The sequence below is a fragment of the Myotis daubentonii genome, chromosome 8, assembly GCF_963259705.1.
Source record: "Myotis daubentonii chromosome 8, mMyoDau2.1, whole genome shotgun sequence".
In the NCBI taxonomy this organism is placed as follows: Eukaryota; Metazoa; Chordata; class Mammalia; order Chiroptera; family Vespertilionidae; genus Myotis; species Myotis daubentonii.
Genome location: NC_081847.1, coordinates 41,677,797 through 41,698,756, shown reverse-complemented (window position 1 = coordinate 41,698,756; position 20,960 = coordinate 41,677,797). Strand labels below are relative to the sequence as shown.

At 37.3% G+C, this 20,960-nt stretch overlaps 1 protein-coding gene across 6 annotated transcripts in view; it reads right to left on the bottom strand.

The window, feature by feature from the left end:
• WDR7 (WD repeat domain 7) overlaps positions 1 to 20,960 on the bottom strand; it is a 291,854-nt gene that overhangs the window by 237,332 nt on the left and 33,562 nt on the right. For all 6 annotated transcript variants that reach the window (XM_059706176.1, XM_059706178.1, XM_059706179.1 and 3 more), the window contains 5 exons: positions 18,543 to 18,699; positions 18,081 to 18,329; positions 17,110 to 17,330; positions 4,432 to 4,627; positions 666 to 880 (listed from right to left, as the gene is read on the bottom strand). In XM_059706176.1, the coding sequence (XP_059562159.1) occupies positions 666 to 880; positions 4,432 to 4,627; positions 17,110 to 17,330; positions 18,081 to 18,329; positions 18,543 to 18,699 (1,038 nt within the window). The remainder of the gene's footprint in view (positions 1 to 665; positions 881 to 4,431; positions 4,628 to 17,109; positions 17,331 to 18,080; positions 18,330 to 18,542; positions 18,700 to 20,960) is intronic.

The following is a 20,960-nucleotide window of genomic DNA, read 5'->3' as shown; positions in this document are numbered from 1 at the left end:
GTCCTGGGTTCGATTCCGGTCAGGGGCACATGCCCAGGTTGTAGGCTTGATCCCCAGTGGAGGACTTGCAGGAGGCAGCCAATCCATGATTCTCTCTCATCATGGATGTTTCTATCTCTCTCTCCCTCTTCCTTCCTCTCTAAAATCAATAAAAATATATTTTAAATAAAAATATACTCTAGCCATAACTGGTTTGGCTCAATGGATAGAGCATCGGCCTGTGGACTCAAGGGTCCCAGGTTCGATTCCAGTCAAGGGCATGTACCTTGGTTGTGGGCACATACCCAGTAGGGAGTGTGCAGGAGGCAGCTGATCAATGTTTCTCTCTCATCGATATTTCTAACTCTCTATCCCTCTCTCTTCCTCTCTGTAAAAACAATAAATAAATAAAAAATAAAAATAAAAATATCCTCTAACTTTAGGAACTGAAATCACTGAATTCAGTAGCAACCATTTTAAAATATTTTTAATGGTAAGAATAATTTACTTTTCAAAATGCCAAATGCTCATAATGCTCTAAAACTATGTTGGCTAAGCCTAAATTTCAATCAGAAAATTATTTTTCACCAGCTCCTCTCACAAAATTATTCCCTGAGATATGCCAAAGCTGTGTTACTAAATGAAGCTAAAGTGGGCAAACACACGAGCCCACATCCAAAACTTACCTTGTCAGATGCCTCAGAAGCCAAGAGGTTAGTTGCAAGGGTCTGTAGCTTATGATGGGCCATATTCTTCAGAGCAGCAAGGCTGCGTCTTGTCACGGCTTGTTTCAGGTTGACTGCCGGATGACTAAGCGAATCAACTGCAGCAGGAACCGCTTCATCACAGGCATTCAGTATCTCTACGGCCGTTATCCCCATCACACAACGATCCAACGCACCTGCAAGACATATTACACATATTACACACACCATACAATTTTAAATAGTTTAAGACCAAAAAAAAAAAAAAAAAAAAAAAAAAAGCAGGGACTTTTTTATGTGGAAATATGTTTTAACAGTGCCTCCGGAAACATTTTCTTGTATTTCCTTCCTCTAATGATCTCCCATGTAGCATTACCTTTATTGTGTCCCTTCCCGTAAGGCCCCTACCACAACTTCCCAACAAAGGCAAGTTCAGAGCCAAGATTTTAACGACCTCCCCCAGGCTTTTCCACGTTCTCTACTCTTCCAAAATGGTCTCCTGGATCAATCCACACCATTACTCTACTACGAACATCAAGGCCCATGACTTCACCTTCCTCTAAATAACAACAACAACAAAAAAAAAACCCACGAAGTTTGCTATTTTTCCAGTTTATTCTACTTGAACAATTCCTGAAGCTTTTCTTTCTCTAGGAAATCTCCACTAAACGGGGGGCGGGGGGGGGGTGGATTATAACTTCTCAGTCTATCTGCAAATTTCTTGACTCTTATTCTTAACACCCAGTGGAATGTCTTCCGGTACTACTTCAGCTTGAAGCCACTTCAACGCTTCTTCACTGGGCCATACTGTCCATTTAACTCCATCTATACATTTATTGTCTAAGTGAAGGTGCAAACTCCTTCCTGTAAAGCAATTCAATAGCAAACAGAAAATTATACCATACGCATGTGTACTTTTAGTGTGATATGGCTTCATTTGTAAAAATACATTCCCAGAACACTAAGAGGGATGAAGTATCTCCTCAGAGTTTAAATACATTTCGTACATCAAACTTTGACTGAAACTGACTTATTTAGCTTCATTATTTATTTATTTAATAAATAAATAAATTTAATAAATAAATAATGTCAATACCTTCAGGATGTGCTTAACTAACTCCCCAGAGACCTTTACATCATTAGTTAAAGCCTGAACAGCAGGGGGAAATAATGTATACTCCCTGTTGTGGTTGATATCCAAAATAAATTCTGCTTCTTCATATTTATCTCAATTAAAGACTGCCATGTTGACTAATAGTTTACCAAAAATCCTCCTGAAGGTCAGAATTGTGAATTCTGTGTTATGTATGGTTTACACTAAAATGGGCTTAATAATACTAAACTGGTTATAAGAATAACATCCTCCAGCATATCTATAGTTAGGGGCCATTTGTCATTTCCTTCTATGGAAGTTACTGGAAAAGTAACTTTGTCTTTCAATAAGGTTGCATTTGTCAAAAATATAAAATTTAAAGTATCTGAAATATTCAAGTATCATTATTTAAGTATGTATCTGAAAAATTCAGGAAAATTATACTACCTTCTTTTATCATATTTATTTCATTTTTTAAAGTCCTATACAAGTTCATCATAGTTTTGAATTTAAAATGTATTAATTGTTAATTTAAAAGAGCATTTTATGAATGTCATTATTGCTATAAAAACATCCTTCAATTCCCAAAAAAACATACTTCTAAATATAAGGTCATATTCCCAAGTTCAACGAAGCAACAGATTAAGCACCATGTATAATAACACACACGCATGTACACACACAGAGAAACTTACTTGTACACAAACACACATATAGACATACATTATGTCTGATACTCACCAAGTAACTATGTCATTTTATTCTCCCATTAACCTTATAAAATAGGAACTATTATTATCTTCATATTATGGAGAAAATTGAAGGACAAAAGCCCAGTGACATGCTGTAGGTCACAGTGCTAGTAAGTGGTCGGTTCTAAATTCAAACCAAACGTTCTGACTCCAGAACCCAAGACAAACTGTATAATTAGTTGGCGGAGCGGACCAAATCAGCAAACACAAAACTGCTGCGCAACAGATACAATGGTGACCAAAAGGACACAAAAGTAAGATTTTTATGCATACAAAATTGCATATATAGTATGACAGCAATTCTGGTTTTAAAAATGGACAGATGCCCAGCTGGTGTGGCTCACTGGTTGAGCGTCGACCTATGAACCAGGAGGTTGGGGTTCGATTCCCAGTCAGGGCACATGCCTGGGGTTGTGGGATCCATCCCCAGTGTGGGGTGTGCAGGAGGCAGCTGATCAATGATTCAATGATTCTCTCTCATCACTGATGTTTCTATCTCTCCTCCCTTCTGCTCTGAAATCAATAAAAATATATTAAAACAAAAACATGGACAGAAACAAGCCTATAAAAAAACATGTTACAATGTTAGCATTTAGCAACCTGGGTTTACCTTTTCTAATACTTTTGTGCTTTTAAAATTTGACAAAAGGTATGAACCTCTTATACTATTAGACAAAAAAAAGGAAAAGATAAATGCAAAAACCGTTTCTGAGAATGCTTCCTTTTGACAAGACTGTTGTTATATTATCTGTTAAGATAAGAGCTCTAAAAAAAAAGAAAAGGATTGCTGACAGTATGGCTATCTGTTCCAAAAATATATATGAGAACTCCTACTGCACCACAGTGCAGGCAAAAATATAATAAATAAATAAATAAATAAATAAATAAATAAATAGATAGATAGATATTCTGATTTCAAAAAAGGACTATTTAAAACCAACAAACAAAAAAGATGAAGTAAAGGGGAAAAATTTGGTAGAAATACAATATAGTACAATACAACTAGAGATGTAAAAAGAAGTTTTAATCACTGGTACATGATTACTTAAATGAGTAAAAGTAGAATAAAATGTGTTTTTAAAGCCTAAACTAATGAACACATTCAATTACATACTTAGAGATTTCCCAGAGAAAACTAAAGGAGTCTATATTAAACATGATAGATCACTGCCTTTACTTTTAAGCTAAGCATTACTTGCTCTATATTATGCCTTAAACATAAAATCTTTGGAAGTGAAACTTTAAATGTTCTCTCTAGAACTTGAAACTTTCATTTCAATCACCTCCTACAATTAACTGCCCTGTATTGCTTTTCTGCTGTTCAAATAAAAGAGGGTTTTCTCTATTTCCACTGTTTCTGAATCTGAGACAAAAGTGATTTCTTCATCTTGCTCATATTTTGCCTCATGAATTATACAGATCACTGAATTTTGGGTCTGTAATCTATATGTCTGTCTTGATGTGTATATTGTCTTCAATTACATTCCTTTAAAAATTGGCCAACTACAAGTATTTAGCATAGTACAACACTTAGAAAGAGCAGCGATCAAAAATAAAAGTAGCAATCTTATTACATTTCAAGGCTTTTTTCTCTTATAAAAGATTTTTAATTTCTAGGAAATCAAATGTACCCATTTAATTTTCGTGTCTGTCTCTCTTTTTTAAAAATATTATTTTTATTGATTTCAGAGAGGAAGGGAGAGGGAGATTGAAACATCAATGATGAGAGAGAATCATTGATCAGCTGCCTCCTGCACGCCCCCTACTGGGGATTGAGCCCACAACCTGGGCATGTGCCCCTGACCAGAATTGAACCCAGGACCTGTCAGTCCGCAGGCTCACAGCCTATCCACTGAGCCAAACCGGCTAGGGCTCGAATATATCTCTTAACACTAGTTCTTACCAGTATCCATCTGCCAGACGTACACAGAGCCATCTGAACACCCCACTACTAGGTAATCATCAGAAGGCCTCCACTTAATCACTTGAATGGGGAAAAGATGACGAGATGCCAGCATAATGCATTTTTTCTCTCGCAAACTTAGGAGTCCTACTGAGTGGTCACTGGCTACAGAGCAGACGCAGTGCTGCACTCTTGCCTGAAAAGAAGAACAAACCTTAATTACATTTAGATTAAATTCAGAGTAAAATGGATCCTATCCTCCATAAGGTATACCACACCGAATTAGGCCATCATGACTCCTGAAAAACCATCCATAATATTTGGTTGTGCTGAAAATATGGTCCTTTACATTATACATAAAACACCCACTTCAGTCATCACCACACACACACACTCACACACACTTAAGCCTTGATTAAGGCTGGAAAAGATGCGTTGGAAAAATCTGCTGTTCACATGTGAAGATGGCCTTACTAAAATGATTGCTCTATATGAGCAGGCAGAGCTGGGGGAACATTGATCTGTTATTATGTGTTCTCTCTCCACAGTGTGAACTTCCCTTTGTTAGCTGCCAGGGCTGCTCTCCGTGGTGCTGCTTTCTGCTTGTGACTCTCATTTAGACCCATGCTCTTCCCTGCTCCTCTGCTCAAAAACAATGCCCTCCTGGTCCCTCTGCCACAATCATTTCTGAGGAGCCATGGATAGTCTGTATTATCTGTGGATGTGCTTCACAGCTTCTGTCTATAATGTCAGGGATCACACCACCTCACCCACACACAATAGCCAATTAAACATTCGGCTGCGCATTTTCTGTTCGTCTCCGGGTTTTGCCCTTCAATTTCTTTTTAGCACAAGATGCAATATAAATAATCGAACAAAGATGGTAAAGATTTTTCACTAGCAACAGAGAACACAATCCATGACCTGGAAAATTAAAAATGAGTCTTTATACTTTTTGAGATAATTTCTAAGCAATTTTAAAACTTAATTAACTTTTTTAGTGACTCAGTAGATTATGCTTTTAGCGCATGCTAAGAAGGAACCATATAAAAACAGCCGTCTGAAACTCATGATTGTATATACTGAGGCTACTTATTCCAGATGAGGCCCAATGCACTACATATACACTATCCCTTCAATGCACCCAAAGGGGAAAGCTCTCCCACTTCACCCTGCTGGCCTTCGCTTAAGTAAAATAGCCTGTGCTTAGCTAAAGAACAATAGCTCACTGATTGGTCTATCTCATTGAGTGAAAAATGCTGACATGTATCAAATTTCTTTAAAAAGGGAGGGTGTGGGACACCAAATGTACATGGGGAACACAAGTTGCAACTGCTTTTATCCACAGAACTTCCAAGAACGTTTAACAACCTTTAACACAATATCACTCATCTATAAGTTTATGTGACTATGGTAAGCTAGTTTTTGAGGAACACAGATTGGGGGGAACTGCTTTAACTGGTTCCTTTTATGTTTTGGCTACTAAGAAACTCGGGTCTCAATTTTCTGGCCATAACAGTGCAAGACCTTGGGCACACATTCCTGAATGTGGAGTCTCACTGGTCTCATCTACTTTCTGCTCTCATTTTTCCTTCACCATGATTAGCTTTATTTATTTTTAATCCTACTGAATGTTTATCTTATTATTATTATTTTAATCCTTAAATTATCATTATTAATTTTTCCATTGATATTGAAAGAGAGTATAAGAGAGAGGGAAAGACAGGAAGAAATATCGATGTGAGAGAAACACATTGATTGGTTGCCTTTTGCACGTGCCCCAACCAGGGCCTGAGCCAGGTAGGAGCCTGCAACCAAGGTGCATGCCCTTGAACGGGATCAAACCCGAGACCCTACTGTCTGCAGGCTGATACTCTATCCACTGAGCCAAACAGGTAGGTCAATAATGGGGTTTTTTTTAAAGAACCTAAAATCTATTTTTGAATGAAACAGAAGATTAATAAAACGTAGGTACTAAGATTTAACTACTTTTTTCTTAGATTTGGGTGTTTCATTCTTTTATTCTGTGTTAGCTTTATTTGTACTTTTTGTTTTATGAATGTTTTAAATACTATAATAAATGCAGCCTGAGTTTACTAATTTTAAAACTAAGTTCAGAAAAATCATGTTAAAAACCTTTATTAAAACATCATATAGAAGTTTCTCAAACAAGCATTTGCCAAGCTTACTTATTTCATGTTTCTTGATAAGCATTCAATTGAGACATAAATCATGATTTCTTTCTTTACAAAAACATATTGAGTAATGGGGGGGTAAGTTGACTTATGGCTCATAAAAATTAGCTTTATAATTAAGCAGTAAATCAAAATAAAGTGGCAAACTACAAAAAAATTCATTTAAATATAGGCAATGTTAAAATAAAACAGGGTAAAAAACATAAACATATATGGCTTTATTTTCAGTTATTTCACACTACATGATATACTTGTGAGTTTCACCAGACATGTATCAGTAACTGAAGATAATACAATGGAGGCTTTACATTTCTACAGATTACCATTAGTGCTGACTTTGTATTTATCAAATATAACCATCATTCAACTTACAAAAAGAGATGTTTGCTACATAAATGGTTAACTTCTATTTCCTATTTTGCAACATCAATTGGCAAAAAAGTGGTTATTTATGTATTTCTCTCATTAGAGAAAATACATCTAACAGATTTTTTTTTAATTCCTATAGTCAGTAATATTATAACTATGTATGGTGTCAGATGGGTTCTAGACTTACCGGGGTGATCACTGCAAAAGTTATATAAATGTCTAATCACTATGCTGTACACCTGCAACTAATATATTAATGTATGTCAACTATAATTGGAAAATTTTTAAATTTTTTAAATAAAAATTCCTAAACAGCATACTTTTCATCTATTCATGTCTTTTAATCAAGCACAGATCTGCCACAGTATGAAAAACACCTGTCACAACTTTTGATTCTGCTACTTCGACTCACAAACTCTCCAAAATCATCTTTAGAATGAGTTAATTCTTAATTAAAGGCATACTCCTAAACTAGCCTACTTGTTAGCCCCAAGTTCACTGTCATTTCAATAATATTCACAAACCTCTTGTCATTCTTTTCAAAGAGTAGAAAAAAATGAGGCATGAGCCTGGGTGACATTTATTTTACCTTAAAAAAAATGGTGAATTTTTACTAATATTGTTTACTGTGTTCGGTGTTCCTCAAATTATGGTCTATTGGTAGATGGCAACATCTGAGATCACAGAAAACTGACAACCACTTAACTACACATCCTCTCTCCCTCTCCCTCTCTCCACCAAATACCTCTTACTGTAGTTAATAATTGCAGACATTAGGCAAACAAACAAAAAGGCCACCCCTTCGGCATCAACCCCTCATGAGAAATTCACCGTCAGAACGCTCACCCTCCCCACTTATATGCAGGTGGACAATTTCAAAACTTCAAGAAAATGCAATCCATCCTCATATAAAGATTTAAAAGCTCTAGTTCATGTTATCACTCTATTAGTAAAAATAAAGGACATACAGGCCAAATATTAAATAATACCACTGGATCTGCTTTAAATAAAAAGATTATAGGATACAATTTTCTGAAGGGAAACAAAGAACTATAATTCCAAAAATTCTAGCTTTTTGTTTCCACATAATGGATTCTAACACATACATTTACATCAATATGTTTTAAAGAATAGATCTGTTCTTTCATAGAGTGCAAAAATGATGAAAATTGGCAAATGACACGCTCCATCCACACACAAAAATGATCCAAAATAAAAATGACACATTGTTCCTATAAGGACAAATAAGCAGCTAAAGAGTTAACTCTGGCTTTATTGTAATAAGCAACAGTCTGGAAATAGCCAAAATAATCAAGACTAAAAACAAAAAAAAACAAAAAAATCAATATTACTAAGTCCAAGAAAGCATAGTTATTAGAGGTACTTAACTCACCAGAAAAGATGGTTCTTTGCTTTTTAAATATGGATTAAAATAAATCTAATTTTTCTTCTTTCAAGAAAATGCTAGTCCAACTCGTGAAGAAAACTGGCCTACAGTGGAAATGGCCCAGTACAGTAAAACCTCATTAATTTTGATTCCACTAATTAATTCTGAGGTGGTTACCTTTGCAGGCTGTGTGAAAACAAATTAATGGTATAAACAAAGCAAACGTTGAGCCTATTTAAATGGAAAATGGAAAAAGACCACTCTGAAGCACCACTTTGGTATTAATTTTAATTCAACAATGGACAGCGTAACAATAAATAATTCTCAGCTATCTGCTAAATGAAGGCCCTTAAAAGATTTGCTAAAACACAATTAACTTGGTTTATTCTTATCTATCCTCAAAAGTATTAAAGAAGCACTTCTTAAAGAATATATTATAGCCCCTATCTCTCTTTGATTTAGACCTGGCTTCCCCACAAATGAGCTGAATTATTATTATTATTAAATTCCGGAGATCTTGGTTATTGAATATTTTCTTCACCAACAGTGATTTGTTCTATAATTTGATTAATTTCATTCTATTTAATATTTTTTTCATTTCAACTGGAAAAGTCACCTAAAACATTAGTTAACATCAGGGCATTAAAATGAGAATGTGTCTTAAGACATTTAAATTGTGTAATTAAAATAATAACACAACTACTAAAAAATGGGAACCTTATATCTTTAAATTAATTGCAAAGCATTTATTCTCAGAACTTTTTTTGATCACACACCCATTCATTAAAAAAGTTTGCAATGTATTCCCATTATACATATATTTATAAATTACATATGTACTGTGCCAATATATCATGTATGCTGTAAACCATGAACAAAAATATATATTTCAAAAGGATGACTCAAAGTTTAAATAAACATATTTAAGATGAAGTGAAAATTGTCATAAAGGTCTTGCTAACAACTTTAACTTTATATTAGCACTAGAGGCCTGGTGCACGAAATTCATGCACTCAGGGAGGGGGCGTCCCTCAGCCCGGCCTCCTGTGCCCTCTCATAGTCCAGGAGCCCTCAGGGGATATCGGACTGATGGCTTTGGTCAGACATCCTTAGCACTTCCGCGGAGGTGGGAGACGCTCCCGCCACCACTGCTGCACTTGCCAGCCGTCAGCCAGGCTTCTGGCTGAGCGGTGCTCCCCCATGGGAGCAAACTGACCACCAGGAGGTAGCTCCTGCATTGAGCATCTGCCCCTGGTGGTCAGTGCGCATCACAGTGACCGGTTGTTCCACTGTTCAGTCAATTTGCATATTAGCCTTTTATTATACAGGATAGAAAGGTTTTATTGTTGTAGTAGATGCAAATACATATTTTATATAATTATGATTTTTTTATACCTTCCTGCCAGATTGATCAAATGATCATTGCTTGATGGAAGAGAGTGCAGAAGACAGGGGAGACAGGGGAGGGTGGGCTGGTGGGGGGTAATCAACCAAGGACCTTGTATGCATACATGCATGGCCCATGGATACAGACAATGGGACAGTGAGGTCCCGGGGGCGGGGGGAGGGGGGAAGGGATAGTGGACAGGAGGGGGTCAACAGTGGGGAAAAAGAGGCATATGTAATGCTTTCAACAATAAGGAATTATAAATAAATAATAAATAAAAATTTTTAAAAAATTATCATTGCTTGAACATCATAATGTGGCTGCTGAAAAGATTTAATTTTAATTGGAAATATCTTTCACCTTTATTTTCTCTGCCCATTTTGAGATGGCTAGGTTAAGAGCTATGCAATATAATCTGAAATTCCCTTGAGCAAATAAATACATTTTAACTGGAAGCACACCCAGTCAGAGCAATACTGTCACTCTTCCTGCAGTGGCACGTGCCCACCTGATATATGAAACAAGAGAGGCACCAATGTCCTTCCATCTAGAAAATGTTTAGACGCTAAATCTTTAATGTTAAAAAAAATGACATAAATAAAAGCTCTAGCCCTAGCCATAGCCGGTTTGCTCAGTGGATAGAGCATCGGCCTGCGGACCAAAGGGTCCCAGGTTTGATTCCAGTCAAGGGCACGTACCTTGGTTGAGGTTCCTCCCCAGCATGGGCCCTGGTCTGGGCTGGTGCAAGAGGCAACCAATCTATGTGTTTCTCTCACACATCGATGTTTCTCTCTGTCTTTCCCTTTCTCTCCCACTCTTCCTAAAAATCAGTGGGAAAATATCCCTGGGTAAGGATTAACAACACACACACACACACACACACACACACACACACACACACACACACCACAAAAAAACAACAACACCCATAACTAATGATTTATTCCCATACCCCAACTAACTATCTCACTAATATTCCACTTTAGCAACCACTGGTACCAACTGGCGCCTCAATACCACTTAATTATTTTTATTGTTATGGAATAGAACTTGTACAGCACAGACTAAGCATCCTATCAAGTTGGCTCATATTTTATAGGTGAAAATCACCCAAATCCATGTTCCAAACACTATTAACTCTGCCCTGGAAGCAATATGCACCAATCACATCAAAAGCTAATTAAAAGCAAGGCTAACAATAAGCAATAGAACATTTAACCAAGTAAAAACTCTATTTTTTGGTGGAAAAAGTAAGATTGCTGGGGCAACGACAGGGAGGAAGATACCGGTTAAAACAAGTTTATTCCAAGGTTAATGATTATTGTTCAAAGAATTTTGATTCTAAACCAAACAAAGTCTCATCGAATCTTCCAGTATATAATCTCCACGGTACATTAGCGCTGAGCAGCAGAATGCCACAAGCTATCACAGAATCTGAGAGAGTGAGAACACACCACCTAGGTCATCCGGCCTGACCTTAGCATTTTACTAGACTTCATTTAAACCATTCCCAGAAACCTCTTATGTAACCTGTTCCTCAGCATCTGCCATGAGTTACAGAAGTCAGAGACAGCCAGTTTATCCCATCCACCAGCTCCCTGGGGAGGTGACTTGCTTTCCAACAGTTCCCCATGTCAATTACACTTTTTTTTTCTGGTTTTGCTAATTTGTTTGCTAAACTAAATTATTCTTTTTCTTCCTATCATTTCAGAAGCAATCTCCTGGCTGCCCCCAAACAATTGTCCTCTTTGTCTGAATATTCTTTAAATATTTGAACACTAACTCCTGTCTCTCCTTTATAAATATGTCCATCCTGAGACAAGCTATAAATGACCAGCTTCTTTCACTCATAAATCAATCCCACTATTCTCTTAATCATTATCTCTTATACTTCCCAGAACTCTTTCTCTGGAACATAAATGTGTATTTAAATTGCATCATTTATCACTTTTAAATATTCTACCTAAAGGGAAAATAAGAGCCTATGAATGTTAATTTCATTTCCACACTCTCACAAAACGAGATAGATTTTTCTTCAGAAATCCATAGCCCATCCTTCTATTTAAAAAAGGAGAGAGCTGATGTTTTTTTAACAGCTATTTTAGAAAATAAGACCATGTGATCCAACAAAAATACTGACAAACCATCTAACTGGATATTTATGTTCTGTATGAAAATTAAGACTTTTAGGGACGATTTTAAACATCATGCATTTACTACATACAAACGATAACTATGAAGAAATAGTTAGGTCTGTTTGGTTCTAAAGCCCTGTTCTCACTGACGTGACCAACTGGCAGCTCTTTAGTGTAGGATCCACTCCTTAAAGCAGAAAGTTGTCTACAACTCCTTTGGAGAGTTTTCGCCAACGTCTAAGAAAAACCACTGATTATGACTCCAAAAAAATCACTATAGAATAACTGGCATTTCTGTTGTTTTTAATACATATTTCACTTTACTCTCCTGCCAAATCTTTGTTTGGAAGAATAGCTTGCATATTTTACTTTTGAGCAGGGTTTCATATTTTTATCATCTTCACTTTTTTCTTTCAAATACTTTTCCTACATAGAATGAAACAATGTGCCCTAATGGTCTCACCTACAACTAGCCCGCAGCACATACAAAACCATTACTCTGATTTCTTGGTCATTCTTTTCAAAGTAATGTACAAATAAGTTAATTCCTGTCAGTGTTTGTGATATTAGATCCATCAGGCACTAGTCACAACAACTTCTCACATGCTCCAGACTACTCCCCATCACGCACTAAGTACCTCTGCAAACAGAGGCTGTTCATGTATGTACGATTTCATACCCCTCACAAAACTAAGACATGTATATACTTTCAAAACACATTCAGTACACCTGATTGCACTCAAATAAATACATTTAAAAAACTAATAAATTCAAGTAGATATCATCCTTCTTGGAAATCTTCCCAAAACCCCGAAGTTTATGAAGTACCCCGACTAGCATCTTCCTGAGGGCCTTGCACTCAGGGAGGTCACAGAACAGGTACTTCAAAGTATTTATCATGCTGCATAATAATTGCTTGTTTTCTATTCTGGCTCCCTTGTTAGATGAAATTCTATCAGACAGGCACTATGCCTTATCTATATATATAAAACCCTAATATGCAAATAGACCAAACGGCAGAACATGGCAGGCATCGTCCATGGCAGGATGGTGGAGCAGGTGAGCAGGGGCACCAGACCAAAGCAGAGCACCAGTCGCTGTCATCGGGGCAAGCTCTGGTGGTTACTGAAAATTCTTTGCACTCATGCGCTGTGGTCCCGCCGGGCACTTGCACCCACTGCCAGCGCCCGGCACCAGCCCTGATCACTCAGTGCCATCAGCAGGTGCAAGCAGCAGCTGCTGGCCCCGATCGCCCCTCAGGGCTTCTCCACCGCCCCTGCTCCTGAGGGGAGATCAGGGCAGCTGCTTCTCACATCCGCTGCTGGCAACAGCCCTGCTTGCACCTGCTGCCGGCGCCAGAACCACCGCTTGCACCCACTGCCGGCGATAGCCCCGATTGTACCCGCAGCTGGTGCCAGAATTGCCACTCGAACCCACTGCCGGCACCCAGTGCCAGTCCCAATCGCTTGGCACCATCAGCGGGTGCGAGCAGTGGTGCCGGCTCCAATCGCCCCTGAGGGCTTCTCCACCACCCCTGCTCCTGAGGGCTCCATGACATCAGTGGGTGCGAGCAGGGCTGGCGCCACCAGCACATGGGAGGGGTGGTGGCAGGAGTGGGGCTGCAGGCAGACAAGGGACCGGAGCTGTGGCAGGAGGGGCCAGGAGGGGGCATGGAGGATGGGTTGAGACCCGCCCCTGTGCCCACCACAGCCTCACAGCCCACAGTTCCTTTCAAGGTGCACGAATTCATGCCCTGGGCCCCTAGTCCTATATAATAAAACCCTAATATGCAAGTCGACTGGTCGCTATGACATGTACTGACCACCAGGGGGCAGATGCTCAACACAGGAGCTGCCTCCTGGTGGTCAGTGTGCTCCCACTGGGGGAGCGCCGCTCAACCAGAAGCAGGGCTCATGGCTGGCGAGCGCAGCAGTGGTGGCGGTAAGGAGCAAGGGGTCCCAGAATGCAAGAACCCCAGACTGAGAGAGGGATGTCTGACTGCCGGCTTAGGCCCGATCCCCTGCAAATGGACATCCCCCGAGGGGTCCTGGACTGTGAGAGGGCGCAGGCCAGGCTAAGGAACCCCCTCTCCCCTCCCCGCTCCACCCCCCCTCCGGTGCACAAATTTTGTGCACTGGGCCTCTAGTCCACTATAATATATCTGGTCCTTGAAAGTACATGGAATATGACAGGCACTCAGATATTTGCTAAATAAACTACTATCAAATTTATGTTATACCTAATCATAGCCACCTTAAAGGTCATTCGTTTTTTTCTAATAATTTCTGCCATTTTAAGAGAAATTTTAACTCATTTTGAAACCGTTTTATGATCAAGTTACTCAACAAAAAGTGGTCTTTGCCCTGTGTCCTACTATCTTTTCAGCCCCAAATAAAAAATCAAAATAACCACTTCATTCACAAAGTTCAGCATTTAATCATTTCTGACTATTACCAAGAATAAATGTATTCCAATGCCATCTTCTCCACTACTAAGGGTGTTACTTAAGATCTAAAGAAACTTTTCCAAAATAGAGGAATTTCTAAATTTCTAAAATGTTTGGCACGATATCAGCACAGCCATAATAAGGATGTGGTCCTTCTCATTACTGTTGAAAGGACCCCTCACTGACACTCTCAGTGCATCACTGATATTTTCAGCTTCCTACGTAAGAGACAGGGCTTATTACAATATTTGAATACATAGGTGGTATCCACAGCAAGAATATTTTTATATTTTTTTATCTTCAATACAATAGTAATATGATAGTGGTAAAAATCTAGGAAACCTAAAATTATAAAGAATAAAATATAGGGATGAGAGCATGAGTGGGGTAGGAGGGTGGGGGTTTAATGGGGGGGATGAGGACACATTTGTAATACCTTAACTAATAAAGAATTAAAAAATAAATAAAAATAAAAAAATACAAATATAAAAGAATAAAATATAAACCAGTATGAATGGACAATCCATATAGTATTGGTATATAAACACATCTGTGCTTTCAAAATGAAAACGAGTACTATACACTTGCACATATGCTACATACACCTACTTACAAGCCTAGAAAATTAGCAAGACTTAAACAATTATAGGCAGGATAATGTAAAATGAAGGGGGTAAAATGATGGTTATATAAACCTATTCCTAAGTTCAATTGAAGGACAACTTGGCAATACCTATTCAAAAGCTTTTAAAAACTAATATGCCTTTTTATACAGCAATTCCACATTTAACAATTTATCCTAAAAAATCATTCCAGATGTACAAACATACTTAGCTATACTAATTTTCACCCCCACTCTTGATAAGAGAAAAAATGTTTAATAAAGCAACATTCTGGGGTAGGGGAGGCTAGGGGACTGTCAAGGGCGGGTGGGGGGGCGTAAAGAACACATATGTAATACCCTTTGTAATACTTTAAGCAATAAAAAAAAAAACTGACAAAAAAAAAATAAAGCAACATTCTAAATTTTCTGATAAATTTCAATAAACTACAGAATAACATTTAAAATGATATTAGAATATACTTAGTGACATAGAAAATATCTGTATCTTACATGTATTAAACAATGTATTATTTAATTTAAAACAAATAAAAATTCATTTCAAAAAGTACTGACTGCATCAAAATATCTGATGTCAAAATCTAAGAGAAGCAAGTGTTACGGGGAAATGAGAATGTTACAGAACATTGTGTCTACTGTGCTATATTGCAGAAAATTAATGATAGGTCTATTTCTTGCATTTGCTTAATTTACATTCCAAAATGTGCCCTGCTTGGCTTTAGAGATTATGGTATAATGATAGACATTGCTTTTTAAATGTAATATTCAAGTTAAAATAATAACAAAAGTCCAAATTCAAAAGTAAGATAAGAGCTAATTCAGGCAAAAGCTTTAGGTACATTTTCAGACTGAAAAGTACAGTATATTATAAGAAAAACCTCATTTGTTAATTGCTCTTACCAGCTGTGAACGTCAGCCGCATTGCACACATATAGTCACGTATACCATTCATATTATATCTCTGTCTGTAAGAGCTAAGGATCTAATACTTCAAATGAAGGCACAAACTCCAATATTCAGGTTGGATACCTGGCACTCCTGTTTCACAAGCCCATGCTGCCCTCTTCTGGATACTTTGGGAAATTATGTGACCTTAAAAGTTTAATAAGATGTAAATGAAAAATAATCACTTTTTCAAACTAATCTATTAAAGGACTTAACCTATATGCTTACACAAGAGAAACATATATGTTATCTGTACTAAATAACTCATTTTGAAACATTTCCCAAAAATTGTCCTGAATAAAGTTCTAGCAGCAGCAAAAAGCTCTGATAGTTCGATCATCCATGCCAATGAGAGAAGAAAATAAATATTAAATAGTTATTAAAAGTAAATAAAAGAGCCCGGCCACATGACTCAGTGGTTGATCATCAACCTATGAACCTGGTGGTCACAATTTGACTGCTGGTCAGGGCACACGCCGGGGCTGCGGGCTCGATCCCCAGTGGGGGGCCTGCAGGCGGCAGCTGATCGATGACTGGCTCTCACCACTGATGTTTCTATCTCTCTCTCCCTCTCCCTTCTTCTCTGAAATCAATAATAATTTTTTTTAAGTAAATAAAAAATGGAACTTAAAGAAGTTGCATTTTTTTGTTCTGGAAACTCATTCTTCTCACTCCCAAAAGCAAAGTGGAATCTGATTTCGGTCCTTATCTTTCCAGTTCAATTTTAATGCTCTCACTACCTGAACATGTATCCAGGAATAAAAAGAATGGATTTGTCTGTTTTTAAAATGTAAATAGCAGTATCATACTGCATCACACACAAATGTTCCGTGTCACAGGCCATACTTCTACATGCAGCCACCTGTGGCGCAAACTGACTGAGGAACTGTGGAGAGCTCCGCGTAAAGGTATCAATACAACTCTACAGTGAAGAACGACACCATCGGGTCACTAGGGTTATTGTTTTACTTTCTGAAAACTATGTGCATCTTCTATTTCTATGTACCCAATAGTACAGAATCATAACTTTGCCTAAACCTTCCATGTTACCATCATTTAGTTTTAAAATAAAAAAGGTTTTAATTCTCTTGTCATATGGTCTTTAAATGACTCTAGGCTCCACTCATATTAAGCCTGATAACCACAGGACACAGCTCTACCACAGTAAAGCAATCATTTTTGACCAACTTACACTACAGTTTTCAGGTGGAACCAGGAGTTGAGTAATCTCGCCACCATGCACACAGAAGATATGTTTCATTTCTCCAGAAAATATGTCCCAAATTATCACCGAAAAATCCACACCTCCAGATACCAGATATCTTTGATCATAACGAGTTGAGACCTGATGAGGATATAGCAAACATGTGACTTTGTTCCGATGACCACGGAGTGTTCTGTGAGGTGGCCAACCTGTGAATGAGGGTTTGGATTTAAAATGGGAAAATAAAAGTCGTACAAAGTTCCAACAAATAAAAGTAAACATGAATTGTCAAAATAGCTATAAATTTTATCAAAGAAAAGGCTTCTGGTTTTATCTCCTAAAACTGCTCTGTCCAATACAGTAGTTACTAGCCACATGAGACCATTGAGGGCGTGAAATGTGGCTAGTCCAGACTCACGTGTGCTGTAAATGTAAAATACACATGAGATTGCAAAGACTTAGGACAACAAATAATAATGTTAAGTATCTCACTGAAGTAAACATAGTTTTGCTATATTGAATTAAATAAAATATATTATTAAAATTAATTTTACCTGCTCCATTTTCAAATTTTTAATGTGGATATTAGAAAATTACATACATTGTTACATATATATATTTCCACTGGACAGTACTGTTCTAAAAGATTATCAGTATTAATAACAATAAATTTCATTATTTAGTAAACCATAGAGGTTAACTATTAATAAATGGAACTCTTAATATACCTCCAAGAGATAAAATTGGATACTTCTTTATTCACAGTCATTAGGTGGTATTAATCCCAAGAACAGGCACTGAGTATTTTATTATCTGCACATTAAACTCTATCAGCCACATAGCACACTAACAACTACACTGATTCATTGTATATGTTAAAAACAAAGCCTGCCAACATGGTCGCTATCACGGTACAGAGCGCTCCGGATGCTTTAGACACTGGAAGGTCGTCAGTATACCTCTTCGGAGCATGTGTTCCCCTTGCAGCAGCTGTACAATGGCTGTCTGCGTGGCAGGTACAATAATGATGCTCCCATCTTCGCGGCCACAAACAAGTCGTCCATGTACTGGTATGTACACACTTGCGGTTACTTTAAGAGGTTCATCACTATTGGGGATCACGCTCAGCTGATCTATAATCCCAGCTGGATAAGGATTGAGCTTATCAAATGCTTCTTGCAAACTAACAGAAGTTGTGATTTCCAACCCTGTGGAAGTTTGGTTTTGCATAAAAGAAAAACATTGAGCATGTTAGAAAAAAAAATTTAAATATTAAAATAAGCATGCTTATAGTTGATTTAGTAATATACCAAAGAATAACTGTCATCAAACATGATTCTAAGAAGAAAATGAAATATGACATAATGAATTTGTTGTTCAGTGGTTAGTATTTAGGCTGTGAAATTAAGAAATTGCTGTACCTGATTTACTATTTGCTTCTTCGCCTTCCTGCTTCTCAGGTGTGTCTGAGATTTTCCAAATATTCAATCTTCCAGAAGAGTCCCCCTGAATTAATAATTTATGGAAGTATTCCCTGGCTCCATAGAAGAACCGAGTAACAGGAGGACAAATGAGCAACTGGAAAAAAATTGTTCAAATATCTTTAGTTTTTTAAATCAAAATATTTCACACATTAACATTTTTTTCAGATAAGAATGTTAAGTACTTTGCCTCAGTACCAGAGTAAGAAAAAGTGTTTATCACACCCAACAATATTTTAATGTAATTTTGTAGCATTGACGTACATGTCAATTAACATTCAAATCCAGCCTAACACAAAGAAATAAAAATTATATAGCCTCTCTATAGAATTATATTTTTATATTTTTGTGTTTTATAAAAACTGATTAGTCACCACAACAATACAACTTACTTAACTGTCTGTTATTACATAGTTAATATAAAACATGATATTCTTTACCAGAATGCAAAGTCTCCACTCGAAGGTCAGAAAGGGAGAACTGGCTAATCCTAACCTTTCGCCCATTCCTGATTAGTCACTAGTAAGAGCAGCAAAATTAAACTACCAAGCTGTGCAACTGGAGGACTCCATTTTTTTAAAAATGAGTATATTCTTCAGCCAACAGTGTAACATTTCATTTGATCACATTTACATAATCAATTCGAACACAGCCTGATATGCTAGCTATAAACTACTAGGAACAAAATATATTTATTAGGGTCTTGTATATACTTTCATTTTAAAACAAATTATTTTTATGCTTAAGATCCTGTGTCTTCAGTGAGATCACTTATTTGAAAAATTTAAACAGCGGTAGAATCCTGTTTGGAGTATTCATTCACAGATACTTGAATGTTAAAACATAGAACATTATCATAAAAAACAGTAATAAACAGACTTCAGTCTTGGCAATTATAGTCAAATAATCTAATTACTGTATTTGGTATTAACTATTTTCCTAGAAAGCACTACCCTGCAGAAATATATATATTATGCATAATCAATTCTGAAAATTACTAAAAGTTTTCATCGATAACATGCTGAACAAGGAGAAGTTGCTACAGCAGCTGTAATAACCAATATTCTATATTTCACCACATGGGTATCTAACACCAAATAATAATATATTTTGATTTAAAATGTACTGGGGCGTTGATATTTTTAAAAAATGGAATGTGTTTATTTTGTTTTGTTTTGTGTACCTTTTTTAAAAATCATTATCCTTTTATTTTACTGGAACTGATGTCAGTGGTTGGCAAACTCATTCGTCAACAGAGCCAAATATCAACAGTACAATGATAGAAATTTCTTTTGAGAGCCAAATTTTTTAAACTTAAACTATATAGGTAGGTACATTGTTATTAACTTAATTAGGGTACTCTTAAGGCTTAGGAAGAGCCACACTCAAGGGGCCAAAAAGCCGCATGTGGCTCGCGAGCCACAGTTTGCCGACCACGGGTCTAGGTTAAAGAGCAGTAAGTAGCCCTAGCTGGTTTGGCTCAGTGGATAGAGCGTCGGCCTGCGGACTCAAGGGTCCCAGGTTCAATTCCGGTCAAAGGGCATGTACCTTGGCTGCAGGCACATCCCCAGTGGGTGGTGTGCAGGAGGCAGCTGATCGATGCTTCTCTCTCATCAATGTTTCTAACTCTATCCCTCTCCCTTCCTCTCTGTAAAAAATCAATAAAATATATTAAAAAAAAAAAAAAGAGCAGTAAGTAGAAGTGTAAGTCAAGAGAAAAGGATAGGTTATAGAAGATCTTAGTTATACATGCACATATAAATTCTATATATTCAAAATATTCATGGTAAATAATGATTCCCTTTCCCTCATCATCTCTCCACATAAAGATGGAACGAAATTCTCAGAACGAAAAAACTGTGGAAACCTAGAAATAAAGGAAACTATATTTCCAAAAGCAAAGCTTCTTTCTTACTAGTGAAAACCCAGTACTAAGAATTGGAAACCTATTACTTAGTGCTGTTGTAAATGTTAAGAAATCATAATAAACTTTTTTTATAGAGAAAATTTTCTTTTATTATTCATTTCTAAAGCCTAATGATTTAAATCACTCCATGGTTTTTGGGAGATACCGCAATGCCTTGTTCAAATAAGGAACTGTTATTAATGAGCATTATTACATGATGATCTTGCCCTTCTAAAAGGGCATTCCAGCCGAAACCGGTTTGGCTCAGTGGATAGAGCGTCGGCCTGCGGACTGAAAGGTCCCGGGTTCGATTCCGGTCAAGGGCATGTACCTGGGTTGCGGGCACATCCCCAGTAGGAGATGTGCAGGAGGCAGCTGATCGATGTTTCTCTCTCATCGATGTTTCTAACTCTCTATCTCTCTCCCTTCCTCTCTGTAAAAAATCAATAAAA